Genomic DNA, 12853 nt, shown 5'->3' on the forward strand with positions numbered 1-12853 from the left:
TAACATATCATAAAATTAGTTTCAATATCAAAAATTAAAAATGACACAATGGGCGGAATTGATCACTATATAAAAAAAGCATAATTGCGAATGTAAAATTTCCCTATCTACTAAATTTGGGTCTCCTGAATCAGAAAATGATGTCAAAATTCTTACAACTCGTGTATATCACAATTTTATTGCAAAATTTGAAGTTTGTAAATCTGCATAAAACGCCTAAAAGTATGCAATTTTCCTTGAAATAAGCAAGTAATTCAACAATAAACGGTTTTATGAGTAAAAACCTATTCTTGTAATGCTGTGAGATTTCAAAAATGAGTTCAGCAGTTCACACTGAAGCTTACACAACATTTTTAACACTCAAAGTTTGCATGCAGGCTTAGCACCAGTGGATTGTTTAGTAACGACATTTCCAACAGTATTCCTAACACCTTCAAAAACTGTGAATATTTTTATGGAACACTGATCTTAATAAAAATGAAATATTTTAAAATCATCATTAGACGTCTATAAACTAGACAACAAGGAATGTCTGTGATGCCAATGAAGTATCAAGCATCCTTGAAAGGAAATGCTATTTGATACCGGCCTGATCAAATTCACCCCAGTGATCAATTTGCCCCCGGATTACGGTACTGTGAATCAAATAGTTTTTGGCAAACCAATCCGGTGAGTTTGTTCCAGTTTGATACTTTTTCTTTTGTAAGTTTTATTTTTTTGTGCATTGTGGAACTTCCGGTCGTTTCTTGAACGAAAAATGTTTTTTCGGAGTTTGATATTTTTGTTCGGTTCGCGTGTTTTGTCCGGGCGGGTGTTACGCAGCTTACAATTGGTTGTGGGTGCTTTTTTTAACCGTTCGATGACCCTGGAGGGATCGATTCTGCTTTTTGTATAATTCTGAGCCAGAAAAACAGAGTGTGTTGTCCTCACTGTTTAGTTCAAACGCGCTTCCTTTCTTTTTTCGACCATCCTAGAAACCATACTCCTTTTTTATTGGTAGGGTAAGTGTACCAGTTTTGGCCACCCTAAGGAAAAATATTGTTTATTTATAAATCAAAAGACCTTTGGTTACTGTCTGGACATTAAACGAAAGCTTTCAATCCATGCTCAGCAGGGAAAATATAAAAACTAATCAGAAACTTTGTTTTTGTATTAAAAATGGTGGTGGCGAATACTGGACCACTTGCACCAGTATTCGCCACGATTTTAATTTCGGTTCGTGAATTCGCCACTTACGTTGATTTCTTATGGAGGGTGGCGAATTCAGGAACAGGTGGCAAAAAATAGGTGCAAAGGAGCTAAAAGTTTAAGGAAAATGATTTTTTTCTATTATTTTCTGAGAAAATTTTGCGGTTTCCAAGAATGTTTCCGTATCATCTCAAAGCAATTTAGCAAACACTAAACAATTGGCAACCATATATGAAGTAAAACGGTATAAAATCTGGGGTGGCGAATAACTGGTACATGGCGAATACCGGTACACCTTCCCTAGTTATTATTTTTTTTTACGGTCGGCTATGTTTGTGTTTTACGCGCATTATTATCTTTATTTTTTACAAACGATGACCCTGGAGGGATCGGTTTTGATTTTTACTGGTTATTGAGTAAAAAAATTATTATCGCGTAATCGACAATCATTACTCCAAATACTATTTATTCAATAAATAAACTGTTGCTTTCTCTTTTGATTGCCGGCATTCAAAAGACTAAATAATTACCACCTAATCACAAATGCTCTGGGTCCATCGCTAGCTTTTCAGGCGAATCCTGACGTGACCTTATACCCCTCCCAACCCCCAACTCCGTAGCACTTATGAGGGCGTCGCTGAGTCGGTGGCCTCTCATTAAGTAAGTGTTACATCAACATATCCTTCCCCTATCCTAAGTTACGGTAAAGATGGGCGTGGCCGGGAATAGCGATATTCATGCTTTTAATTTAAGATGATTATGATTAGAACAAAGTATACTCCCCTGCCTTGTTCCTGAAAGCAGTCAGGATGAGATTATTAAATAGAAACATGAATGTTGCTAGTATCCAATCGACGAAGTAGGGTGATGTGCTAGTATCCATCGTATTAAGCATTGATCAGTGAGAACTGTAATTTTCCCAGTATTACAGTGAATGATGCTGATACAAACCGATGCCAAACAATTCTTTCCCAAAATGGCTTTAGCATTGTACAATAACGCTTTTTGGAAATAATGCAAAGAAAATGCATCTTACCATATTCTCAATCCGTCGTATCGTTTTCAACTCCGTCGCAATCGGTTTCCAGATTCGTCTCACAACTTACGGCTCACTGTGTGTATTGAATGGTTAAAACACAACATATCAACGCTATAATAAAATGTTTTACTAGAATAGATAGATCTACGGGCATCTCCCTCCATTCCTTCAGCATGATGGTATATACTAATTTCCTTTAAAATTAATTGTTCGTCATCAAAATTCAGCCCGAACATATGAACACAATTCCTTTATTACCGTACAATTATGGCATTTGCTCACAGTACAGCGAAAACAACACAATCAAAGGAACCGTATTTTTACGTTGAGCGTCGCGCACACATTGATGCTCACAAGCTTTTTTTTCTCAGTACGACGGATTGAATTTTGTTTACATTCGTATTCGTATGTAAGAATGTAGATTTCTTAACAGATGATTTAGAGAAGATTAAAAGATGAAAGGTGCACTATGACGAACACTTGAATCTTAAATATATTCAGGGCACCATGATAGTAGCAGGTACAGCCACCTTCATAAATTCATTAAGAATTTCATTAATTCATTAATAGTATAGTATAAAAATCGGTTTTCATTTATTTATAGCTCAAAGATTTCTTATCACTATTCAAGTAATTTAGATGCATTGTAATAATCGAAAAAAGCGAGAAAGGAGAGAATCTCTTATTGTTACATATGTATTAGATCAGCGATCCAATCTTGGAAAAGTGAGTGAAAATCTAGCAAAAAATCTTGAAAAGATACCAAAGCCTAAATTATACATCAAGATGAGCCGGGAACATCCCACCATTCCCCGATAAACTCACCGATCCCAGAACTTGTCCTTGGAATCCTCCACCAGGAAGGGTTTCAGCGGGTAGCTAATCTCGTTGCCCATGTACGAGTAGGACAGATAGAGACAGGTCAGCACCGCCGCCTGTAGTTCAGCCTCTTTGGTCTCCTCGCCGTCCACCAGCTCCCGGACCAGCATGTACACGAACACCACATTGGCCGGGTTGATGAAGGCAACGTCCTGCAAGAAAAATGAGAAAACAATGTACCCATTAGATGGCTATACATGATAAGGTGGCCCATTTTTATATGAGAATGAAATCAAAATCTTATGTCATACTCTCTAAAATTGTTCGTTTGGGGTCTGAACGGAATCCGAGGGGCTAAACGAGCTTGAAGAAAAGCAACTCCAATTACATTACTACCATAGGCAGTGTTGTCGTTGAATTTCTTTCACTATTGGTTTGAAGATTCTCTTATCTACATAGAGGTGACAGCAACAAACCGGAAGAAACAAAAAAGTTAAATTTTTGGAAACTGAAATTCAGTTTCTCTCCGAGGTGGAACAGGTAAAGTAAATACCGTTTTGATTCATATTACGGACACTTAAGGCCTCAGTGAAGTATAACACATCATAAAGCATATAAATTAAATCTTTCTGTATGATTTCTCCATGTTATCGAGCCTCCAAAATACTACGCTTTCAAATAGTGGGTAAAAATTTGGATTGCGCAACATGAATAATTTTAAATAAATAGAAAAGTATGGACTCTTCGTGATTCTTATTCCGGACGCTTTCTTACTTTTGCCTCATATTCCGGATACTTTGATTCAAATTCCGGACAGCTCATGAAAATCACAAATGGAAAAGCCAAATCATCTATTAAAATAGACAAACCACTGAAGAGACGCTAAAGGCAATTGACCATTATGAATTGGCATAGATATCTCGGAAAAAAAACCCTTTAAAACGAGAATGTTTCCCATACAAAGTAGAGTGTCCGGAATTTGAAGCCGTCCGTAATATGAATCAAAACGGTACATTTTTCGATCGCTTTAAATGAAACAAGGAACGTTTATGTCTTTATGATTATGATTTTTAATACCGATTCGATTAAAAAAAAAATAATGAAATTCAAGCTCGTTTAGCTCCCCATTGGAGTTGACAGATTCTGCTCAAACTGTCACAGTAGTTTCTGGGTGCCCAAATGAACTAGTTTCAGGGGTGTAACTTAAGGTATTTGTAGTTTGATCATTTTGGGCCACCCTTCTATAAAAGAAGCAAAAAAACCCAAGCTAAGAGATTAAACTTGTATGAATAATAAACCCGACCAAGCACGGCCAACAGACTTGGCTGCCGGAAAAAGGAAACCGCACCGCGCTGCTTTCGCTCACGTTCAGTGACCCGCCCCATTGGGCCATTGACTGAATGAAAAATGGAAGTTTAGTCGAGTTTTGGGATTCCCGGAAAGACAGCTTTTCGGACGATGTTCTTTCAGATTTTCCGAGCTGAGGTGAAAAGCTGTAATATCATTGTTATCAGCTCAATTTTGTGATTGTGATAACAGCCCGGATAGAACAATCCTATGCATTTGATGTGGGTCGTGGGTGATTTTGAAAAAAAAAATATGTATTAGACGCCTAGACCGTAATCATGACATAGTAGAAATTAAATGTAATAACAATATCATTCAAATCACAGGATGGGCCGAAAAGTAGGGGGTGGCAAAGATATTACACGAAATAGACACAGTCCACAGTCGTAGTAGTGAGTCGAATTTTGATCGTCCAACGGATGTATGTAGAACTAGAAACTAATTGATTAACTCATTGAGCAATCTTGAGCAGCATACTAATTTGCCAACTATCAAAACAGAACTGAAAAGTATTATTTTTCAGCACCGTTATGAAACAGTACTGAAAAGTAGGACTTTTCAGTACTGTTTTTGTTGGTGGGAGAAGTAGGTCATTATGTTGCTCATTATTTTGATAAAGAGTAGGCTGATATGCAACAGAATTGTTTTTTTTTTCTTATTAAAGCCTGATTTGCTGCTGAAAAGGAATCGTTGAGGAACTTTTTAACCGATTCCTTGCAGAAATTTCCTTCTGCGGCTCCCATTTGAACTGACATTTATTTTCAACTGCGTACAACGATCAGAAAAAGCACTTTCTTGTTCGATTTCTTGTAGGAGTTTCCCATGCATCAAGATATGCAAAGAAATTACTTTTCAGCAGCGAATCAGACTTAAACCTAAAAATTGGATTTGTTTCCTTCGATAGTCTCAACGGGGTAACCACTACACACCATTTATCGAAGAAAATATTGTTTGTACCTTTATTAGCTATCAATCACAGGTTGAGCCCTCAAGTTTGTCGGCAATGTGAAATTTTAGGGCACTTAAGTGTTCAATATTACTGAAAGAATCCCTTTTTCCCAATACACTCTTCGTCGAATAGAACGAAGACATCGAAAGGTCAAGCCAGCACCATCTGTAACAGTTCATACATCAAAAGCTGTCCACTCTCCGAGTGACGCTATCGGCAGTGGGACAGAAGTTACTATGTTGTCCACCAAGACCGCACCACCCATTAAAGTCAGCTCGATTTAATGGAGGGTCAGAGATGGGCTGGTGGTTAATTATACTTAGGACGGCATGGACCACCACTCAACTCATTCGTACGCTGGCAGGGAAAATGAGGGAAAATGTCGAAGAGAGATGAAAACACCACCCAATTAAATTACCCATGGTTCAAGTGGCACCGTTTCAACTGTGTTTTCGATTCGGCTGGGTTCTGAGTGGGGAGAGCTTACATAAGTGTATGAAGCTTATAGTAGGTGGTACATGAAAGCGTCACAGAATTATTTACACTTTGCTAGTTCGAAGTTCAAAGTAAATTTAACATTCGTCATTAAGATTGGGGTGTCGTCCAGTAACCGTCTTTGACAAAGTTATTCAGCAGATCAAGAGCTATTTGGCAGTGACAAAACTGGTTGGGAATTCATCCGTTTGGTGTCGCTGATATCAAAATTTTCTTCGATCAATCATATTTAAAGATCCTGATAAGATTCAAGATTATTGTTTTCGGCAAAGTTGCATAGCAAATCATGTGTTATCGGGCAAACCAGGATGTGAATACATTCGCTTGGTGGCACTAGTCACATTTTTGTTTTTTCAATATTCTAGTATCAAGATTCTGATAAGGAGGAAGGGAGAGCTGTTCAGCAGATAAAGAGCTTTTTGACAGTAACCAATCTGATTGAGACTTTTTGGCTTTTTTTTATCTCGATATCCAGAAAACCTAGGAAAGAAGTATCTTTGGCAAAGTTGTTCAACAGGACAACCTGTCGAAATGTCAAACTGATTTAAAACAATCTGTAGAGTTTTAATCACCATTGATTTGCAGATTCAGCAAACAAAATGTGAGTAATCACCGATCGTCCTTAGCCGAGTGGTTAGAGTCCGCGGCTACGAAGCAAAGCCATGCTGAAGGTGTATGGGTTCTTAATGGAAATTTCCTTGACTTCCTTGGGCATAGAGTATCACACGATATACTCTTCACATCTCGATATCGAAGGGACAATCACTCCGTTGCCAGCAAAATTAAAAATAAACAGACGTCATTTCTTTGACGCGAATTCTTTAAACCCTTAAAATCCAGTCTAGTAACTCTTGATAACGGACATATCGACAAACGGAGAGAAAATCACATCGAGATAGGGAGATATAGTGATAAGGAGGATATCGAGATATGGTGAGTGAAAATGTATGCAGAAGAAGGAACCGGAAAAATCGACATAGGTAGAGATATCGAGATGTAGAACATCGAGATGTGGAGGGTCGACTGCATATATATTAACAGTTTTTCTTGAAACTAGAACTAATTGGAAGTTGAATGCCGACGAACGCATTAAGATTTGTTAGAAATCTTCAGATATATGACCACTTCCGTAAAACTGGTTCCGAAAAATATGGTCAGTCATGTTTGTATTTCCAATCATGTAAATATTATCCGGAGCTATATCCAAGTGGGCATCAAACATCAAAAATATTCTTTCGTTAGCACCATTAGATGCGATTCTACCCCATTACCCCGAAAGCCATTTCCCCGAATGCCATCACCACGGATTATCAACCACGACGGATTATACGCGGCGGTTGAGGAAATTTCGTAAAATTTGGTGATTTATTGAAGTTTTACGGCGTGTGATTGGAATGAAATCCTTCAGTGAAGAAGTACGAAGGTTTTCCATAGTGAAAATAAGTGCCCGGCGAAGTAAGTCACCCACGGGGGCGCGAAGAAACTGGTGAACTGGGAAAAGTGGTGTGGCTCAGTCGATCGCTAAGCATTTCTCTCAAATCGTGTTCGTCCATGCGATTTCGGTGAAAAAGTGCAAAGTGGATAATTGAACTGAAGTTATTTACCGAAATACAGTAGTTTTATTACATTTTTGGTGTGTTTTGTGGTGCTTTCACAAAATTATACTTGGATAATGAATCTATGTTGCAGGTAAGTTTGAATATTCGCCGTAGTGGAACATTTGAAGTTTGATACGACGAATAATAGCGCTTACGACGAAGTAGAACAAAACCCTACTACCTGAACGTCAGAGGACTACGAACAAAAATTGACCAATTGCGCTTGCTGTAGGCTGACCATAAGGTTAAAGGATAAAAACGGGACAAATGAAGAACAAAACAATTTTTAAAACTTATAAATAGCGTTCTTTTGAAAGTTTTAAGAACATTTAAAGCTTTTTGGAACTTACGGAAACATGTTTATTTGGTGTTAGTAGAATTATTTAATGTTTTCGTTATGATGATCAATCATGAGTTAAAGTAGATTTTTGAGGGTGTTGAGATTATTTAGTTTTGGAACTATTTTGATTTTGGCAAGAACCTTTCAGGGTTCATTCAAATATTACGTAACACGAAATTTGCCAATTTTAGACCCCCTCCCTCCCCAACGTAACAGCTTTTGTATGGAAATTTTCAAATTTTTGTATGGACCGTAACCCTATTGCGTTACGTAATATTTGAACGATCCCTCAAATATCTGGAGTCTTCGGAATTTGTAAGAGTAATCCCAAAGTCACCCAAGAGTCCTGGGATTTGAAATCTCAAAAATTCAAGCTTCTTTTTGTTTCAGAAATCCAGGAATCTAACTTAAATCTTGACATTTCTATCGGAATTCGACATACTATCTTTGAATTTTTCAAGATCCCAACCACCACTCCATAATGTTTAATCCTGGAAAAAATCCAGAAATATTATCAGAATAACAGAAATGCTACCAGAATACCGAGTATACAACCTTGATATGTAGAATCCCGAATATAAAAAAATGATATTCGATCTTCCATACAAAATGACAGATTACCCAAGTAACCACAAGCATTATAACATTGCACGTATTCTACTGCATGTCAACAACATTGATGTAACATTGCCTTTATTCGACATATTTCAAGAGCTGTCAAACAATATAGCATTAACTCTACATTACAAATGTATCAATGCACTAATGTTACTTTATTAATTGCTTCATTGCTTCATCGTCGTTTTTGCATTAGTGTAACTGTAAAAGGGCCCTTTTCCACTTTTAAACTACTTTAATGGTAGGCTTACGGCAATGCAGCTACATTATATATGCAATGATATAATGCTCCATGATTACTTGGGTAGTTTTCTCCCGTTTTCACGACCATTTCGTAGACATTCATAAACTTTTTCTACGCAAAATCTCGTTCGAGTCCCGGATAAATTCAACAGGTAAAGTATCACGCAAATTCAATGACCAGTTTTCGAGCCAACTCTTGACATACAAACACCCTTCCATTTTTATTTATATAGATAGGCACAAATTACATAACGCTCTAGGAGGAGGAGGAAGTCAGCTCAAGCATGACGACTAATACAAAAATTTGACTCTGAATCAGCATCTGTTAACCACTAGAATAATAGATGAATATGATAAAAACTTGCAAAAATAATTTGAGTTTTTTTACTTTACTGCTGTTATGCACTGCTTTTTTTTGGGGGAATATCCTCAGTTCTCAAAATACGGGACAATTTGAGTATTTTCAATAAAACGACGGGACAGCTCGTCAAGATGGTGAAAACGGTACTGTCCCGTGAAATACGGTACGTATGGTCAGCCTAGCTTGCTGGTAAGCAGCTGTGATTATGATGTGTTGATTTTCACAGACACCTAGTTGTGTTCTGATATTAGCAGCTGTGAAATTTCGACAGAATACAGTATTGTACCGTAGTGAACTGACTAAGTGCTGTTTACGTGGTGGTGGCCGGCTCATTGCGGTTAGAGATGGACTATGCGATTCATGTCGAACTATGTAAGACTAAAACAAACAGCTATCAGCATCAAGTTGCATCCAGTGATGGAAAGTGGCGAACACTTCTTCAGAACTGGAACATAAACAAAACCAAACGCTCCCGAGCGTCAGAGCGCTGGTTTACTCGCATCTGTCGGCTCCCGAGTAACTGAAGCTAAAAGTGATTCGCGAACGTGTTCAGAGCTGTTCAGAGTCATATTGTGCTTTTGGGAAAAAAACTACTTCCCCTCCGAGATTTACGGTTTTCAAGGGCTTTTGACTACAAACTAGTAGTTTACTGTCGATATGATTCGATATGTGTCTATATAGGGTCGGTGTTCCCTTAGTGGACAGTCCCTTATAGTCGCACTAGTGGCTTTTTACGGCCGTTTTGCTATAAATCTTTTCAAAAAAAAAATTGTTGGCATGAAGGTCAGAATCTATTAATTTAAGTACCATTTATACACAGCTTGATTTTCTTCAAAAAATGATCGAAATAATTAGTTTTGCTTAAAATTTGAGCTCCCTTGCGCCTATAGTTAACCTATTGTTCCTATAGTAGCACTACTGAGAGAAACTATTTTTTATTATACAAAATAATTGATGAAATAAGAACTTTTTTTACATCAAACGAAAGCTTTTAATCCACTGTGTAGGAAAAATATAAAAGTTTTGTAAAAATACGATTTTGATAAGTTATTTGCCAACGCCGTGATGCTAGTGCCACTACAGGAGCAGGAATTAGAAATAGTGCTACTATAGGCACATGTATTCCTATAGTGGCACACGCGATAATAAATAGAAACATTTGAGTTTTCGTAGTTTTCATATTTTTCCTACAAAACCAAGATAAAAAGCTTTCAGGTGATGTAAAAATAATGACGCTAGCGTTATTTTTCGATTTACTACGATTTTTTGTTCTTAGCTATGCGGCTATTGGTACATCGACCCTACAATTAGTTTGTCTTTCAAAACCATAATAAATCACACCTTGCTCGGTTACTCGCAAGTAAACGCTCCCGAGCTTGTTGCTACTTCTTTTGACATGTTCTCCCGAGCAGACGGGTGCGAACTTACTCACACCTAGCCAGTTCCCGAGTCTGTTATGTTTGTTATGCGTTGGTATACCTGCTACCGAATTTAATCCCGGAGCTGTACACTTTTTACCACGGGTCATAACGGATTGGAGGTTGCCGATCTGTTCGCTGCGTTTTTCGAGAATGTCTTCAGCAAGGTATCCCCCGTGCATCGCGGCGTTCCTCCACTGCACACTGTAGCCGTCGCTGAAAAAACGTGATCGAAATTGTTTTGACCTTGAAAACATGATTTTAGTACTATAGTGTCTTCGGGAAAGTTTTTCCATAAAATAATCGCTATTTTATGAAAGTGTCAATTTGGTGATTAATCCACCTATAAGTGAGAACGAAATTTTATTTTTTGTATTTATGAATTTAAAAATAAACTTTATTCGGGAAAGTTGTAGGTAATATTAGAAGAAACAACTTCGCTGAAGACACCGTATGCATATTTTTTGATTTTCATGTACATTTGTGGAGTTTTTTGTGGAACACCCCTAAAAATCACTTTTTTCATCATAACTTGGTTGGATGATTTTGTACAATTTTCAATTGTTCTAGTGTTATTTGTTACTTGCAAAAACGCATAACTTTCTCCAAAAGAGCATATTTTTATCTCTCATACTTTTCGAGTTATTGAAGGTTTTATATAAAATTTTGCACCTTTTTGACACTAAAAATCATTTGGTCGCGCACATTTCCGCAGTCTGAAACATGTTCATCCAATGGTTTGAAACTAATACTATGAAATGCAGAGAAAGCCGCTTTTAGCCTGCCTGACGGTCAAAAGAAAGTCTGAAAAAATGTTTACTTACATGCAGATATAATTTACACTTATTCACTACACCCTATATTGGCTTAACTTGAATATCTGGCATCACTGTATCGAATTTTATGCAATAAAGTCAACAATATAATCAATCAACAAAAGGTCGGAATAATCTTTTCAGACAAGTTTATCACAGACAAACAGACAACATATTCAACACACTTCTCGTCGTTCACCTTTCCAACGTTAGCTGTTTATTTTTTGCAGAAAAACACTTATTGCTATTTTTTCTGCAGGAAGTCTCAGTCCTTTCTTGAGAATTTTTCGGAGCTCGCAGCAAAAACTAAAATGTATAATATATTTATGAAACATTTATTATATCTTTTAAAATTCATATGCAATCCATAAATCAGTAAATATTTATGTTTAAGATTATCATCATTATTTTTAGCTTCGCTATCACTGGTTTGTTCGTTATCTTTTTTAACCAAAATATTTTCCCATCCTGATAAGGAAACACTTTTTTCTCGGGAATGCTCTAATAGATGTAATCACAGGTTTTGATGTCGCCAAAAATCAGTGTAATAATTCTTAGTCAGTATCAATTCTGGAGATCCTCCCTGCAATTCTTAATATCCTTGTTACATCCTCTTGAGCCTCTTCGGTTAACTGCCCAATAGAGACCAAGAAAGAAATTACCTCACTTCCTCGTATAAAGATTCAGTGTACAAAGCGTTGAGCAAATTTCTCCATAGCATCGATGTTACTGAATCGATTCACATTTGAACTGTCAAAACTATTTATCGATTTAATCGAATCCTTTGCATCTATATATTGAATTGAAATTTATGAAGTTTGGGATGGGATCGAATGAATTAGCAGTCGACACCAACATCTTTCAATAAAATCAGTTTTCATATTCGATACAACAAATTCACTTATTAAAAATTTGGTTTCTCTCCCATCAATTCATTAAGAAATATTTATCGATTTCTACAAAATGAATCGAATCAAAAACTCGAATTAAGAAAATCAATTCATTTGATTCTAGATGCTCCAAACATCGATTCAAAATATCGATTAATCGTAATGACAACTTAAATATTCGAAATATAAATTTAAACTCAGCCAAAGCTAGTACGGATGCTTATATTGGGTGCCACTCATATAAACCAAAAAGCAATTAAACAGTTTGAAATGCACACTTACCGATTTTCTCGCATTAAAACATATTTACACAATTATGAAGAAACAATCCACAATCGCCTTCGTGTACTGCCGTTCTACGCATATTTGGCTCGCAGCTCATAAGGTTTACATAGAAAATGGGACAAGTAAGTGTAGATGAGCAGTGTAAGCAGGTTGTAATTTATTAATGGTTCCTTTTATACATGGGTTCGATCACCACAAATGAATAAATTCAACAATATGTTATCATAGAAAAATGTATGAACAAATTTTGTTACATGATCTTTAATATGATCATCTTAAGATTTCAGTAATTCCGCTGTTTTATTTTGTATGATGCTGATAAATACCTTTCGCCAATCGTATCATCAATCAAGTGGTTCTGGTGATGGCAAATCACATGACACGAGGGTAAATATTTCCGATAACTATTACTAATATTCTAAAATATTTCAACAAATGTAATTTTTTT

The 12853-nt window shown here is 36.7% G+C and overlaps 1 protein-coding gene across 1 annotated transcript in view; it reads right to left on the minus strand.

Moving 5' to 3' along the window:
* The window catches only part of LOC5565309 (cyclin-dependent kinase 5 activator 1), a 114890-nt gene that overhangs the window by 5774 nt on the left and 96263 nt on the right, over window positions 1–12853 (minus strand). The window contains exon 3 of the mRNA XM_001649607.2: window positions 3053–3258. Within this exon, the coding sequence (XP_001649657.2) occupies window positions 3053–3258 (206 nt within the window). The remainder of the gene's footprint in view (window positions 1–3052; window positions 3259–12853) is intronic.

This window comes from Aedes aegypti, chromosome 2, assembly GCF_002204515.2.
Source record: "Aedes aegypti strain LVP_AGWG chromosome 2, AaegL5.0 Primary Assembly, whole genome shotgun sequence".
NCBI lineage: Eukaryota > Metazoa > Arthropoda > Insecta > Diptera > Culicidae > Aedes > Aedes aegypti.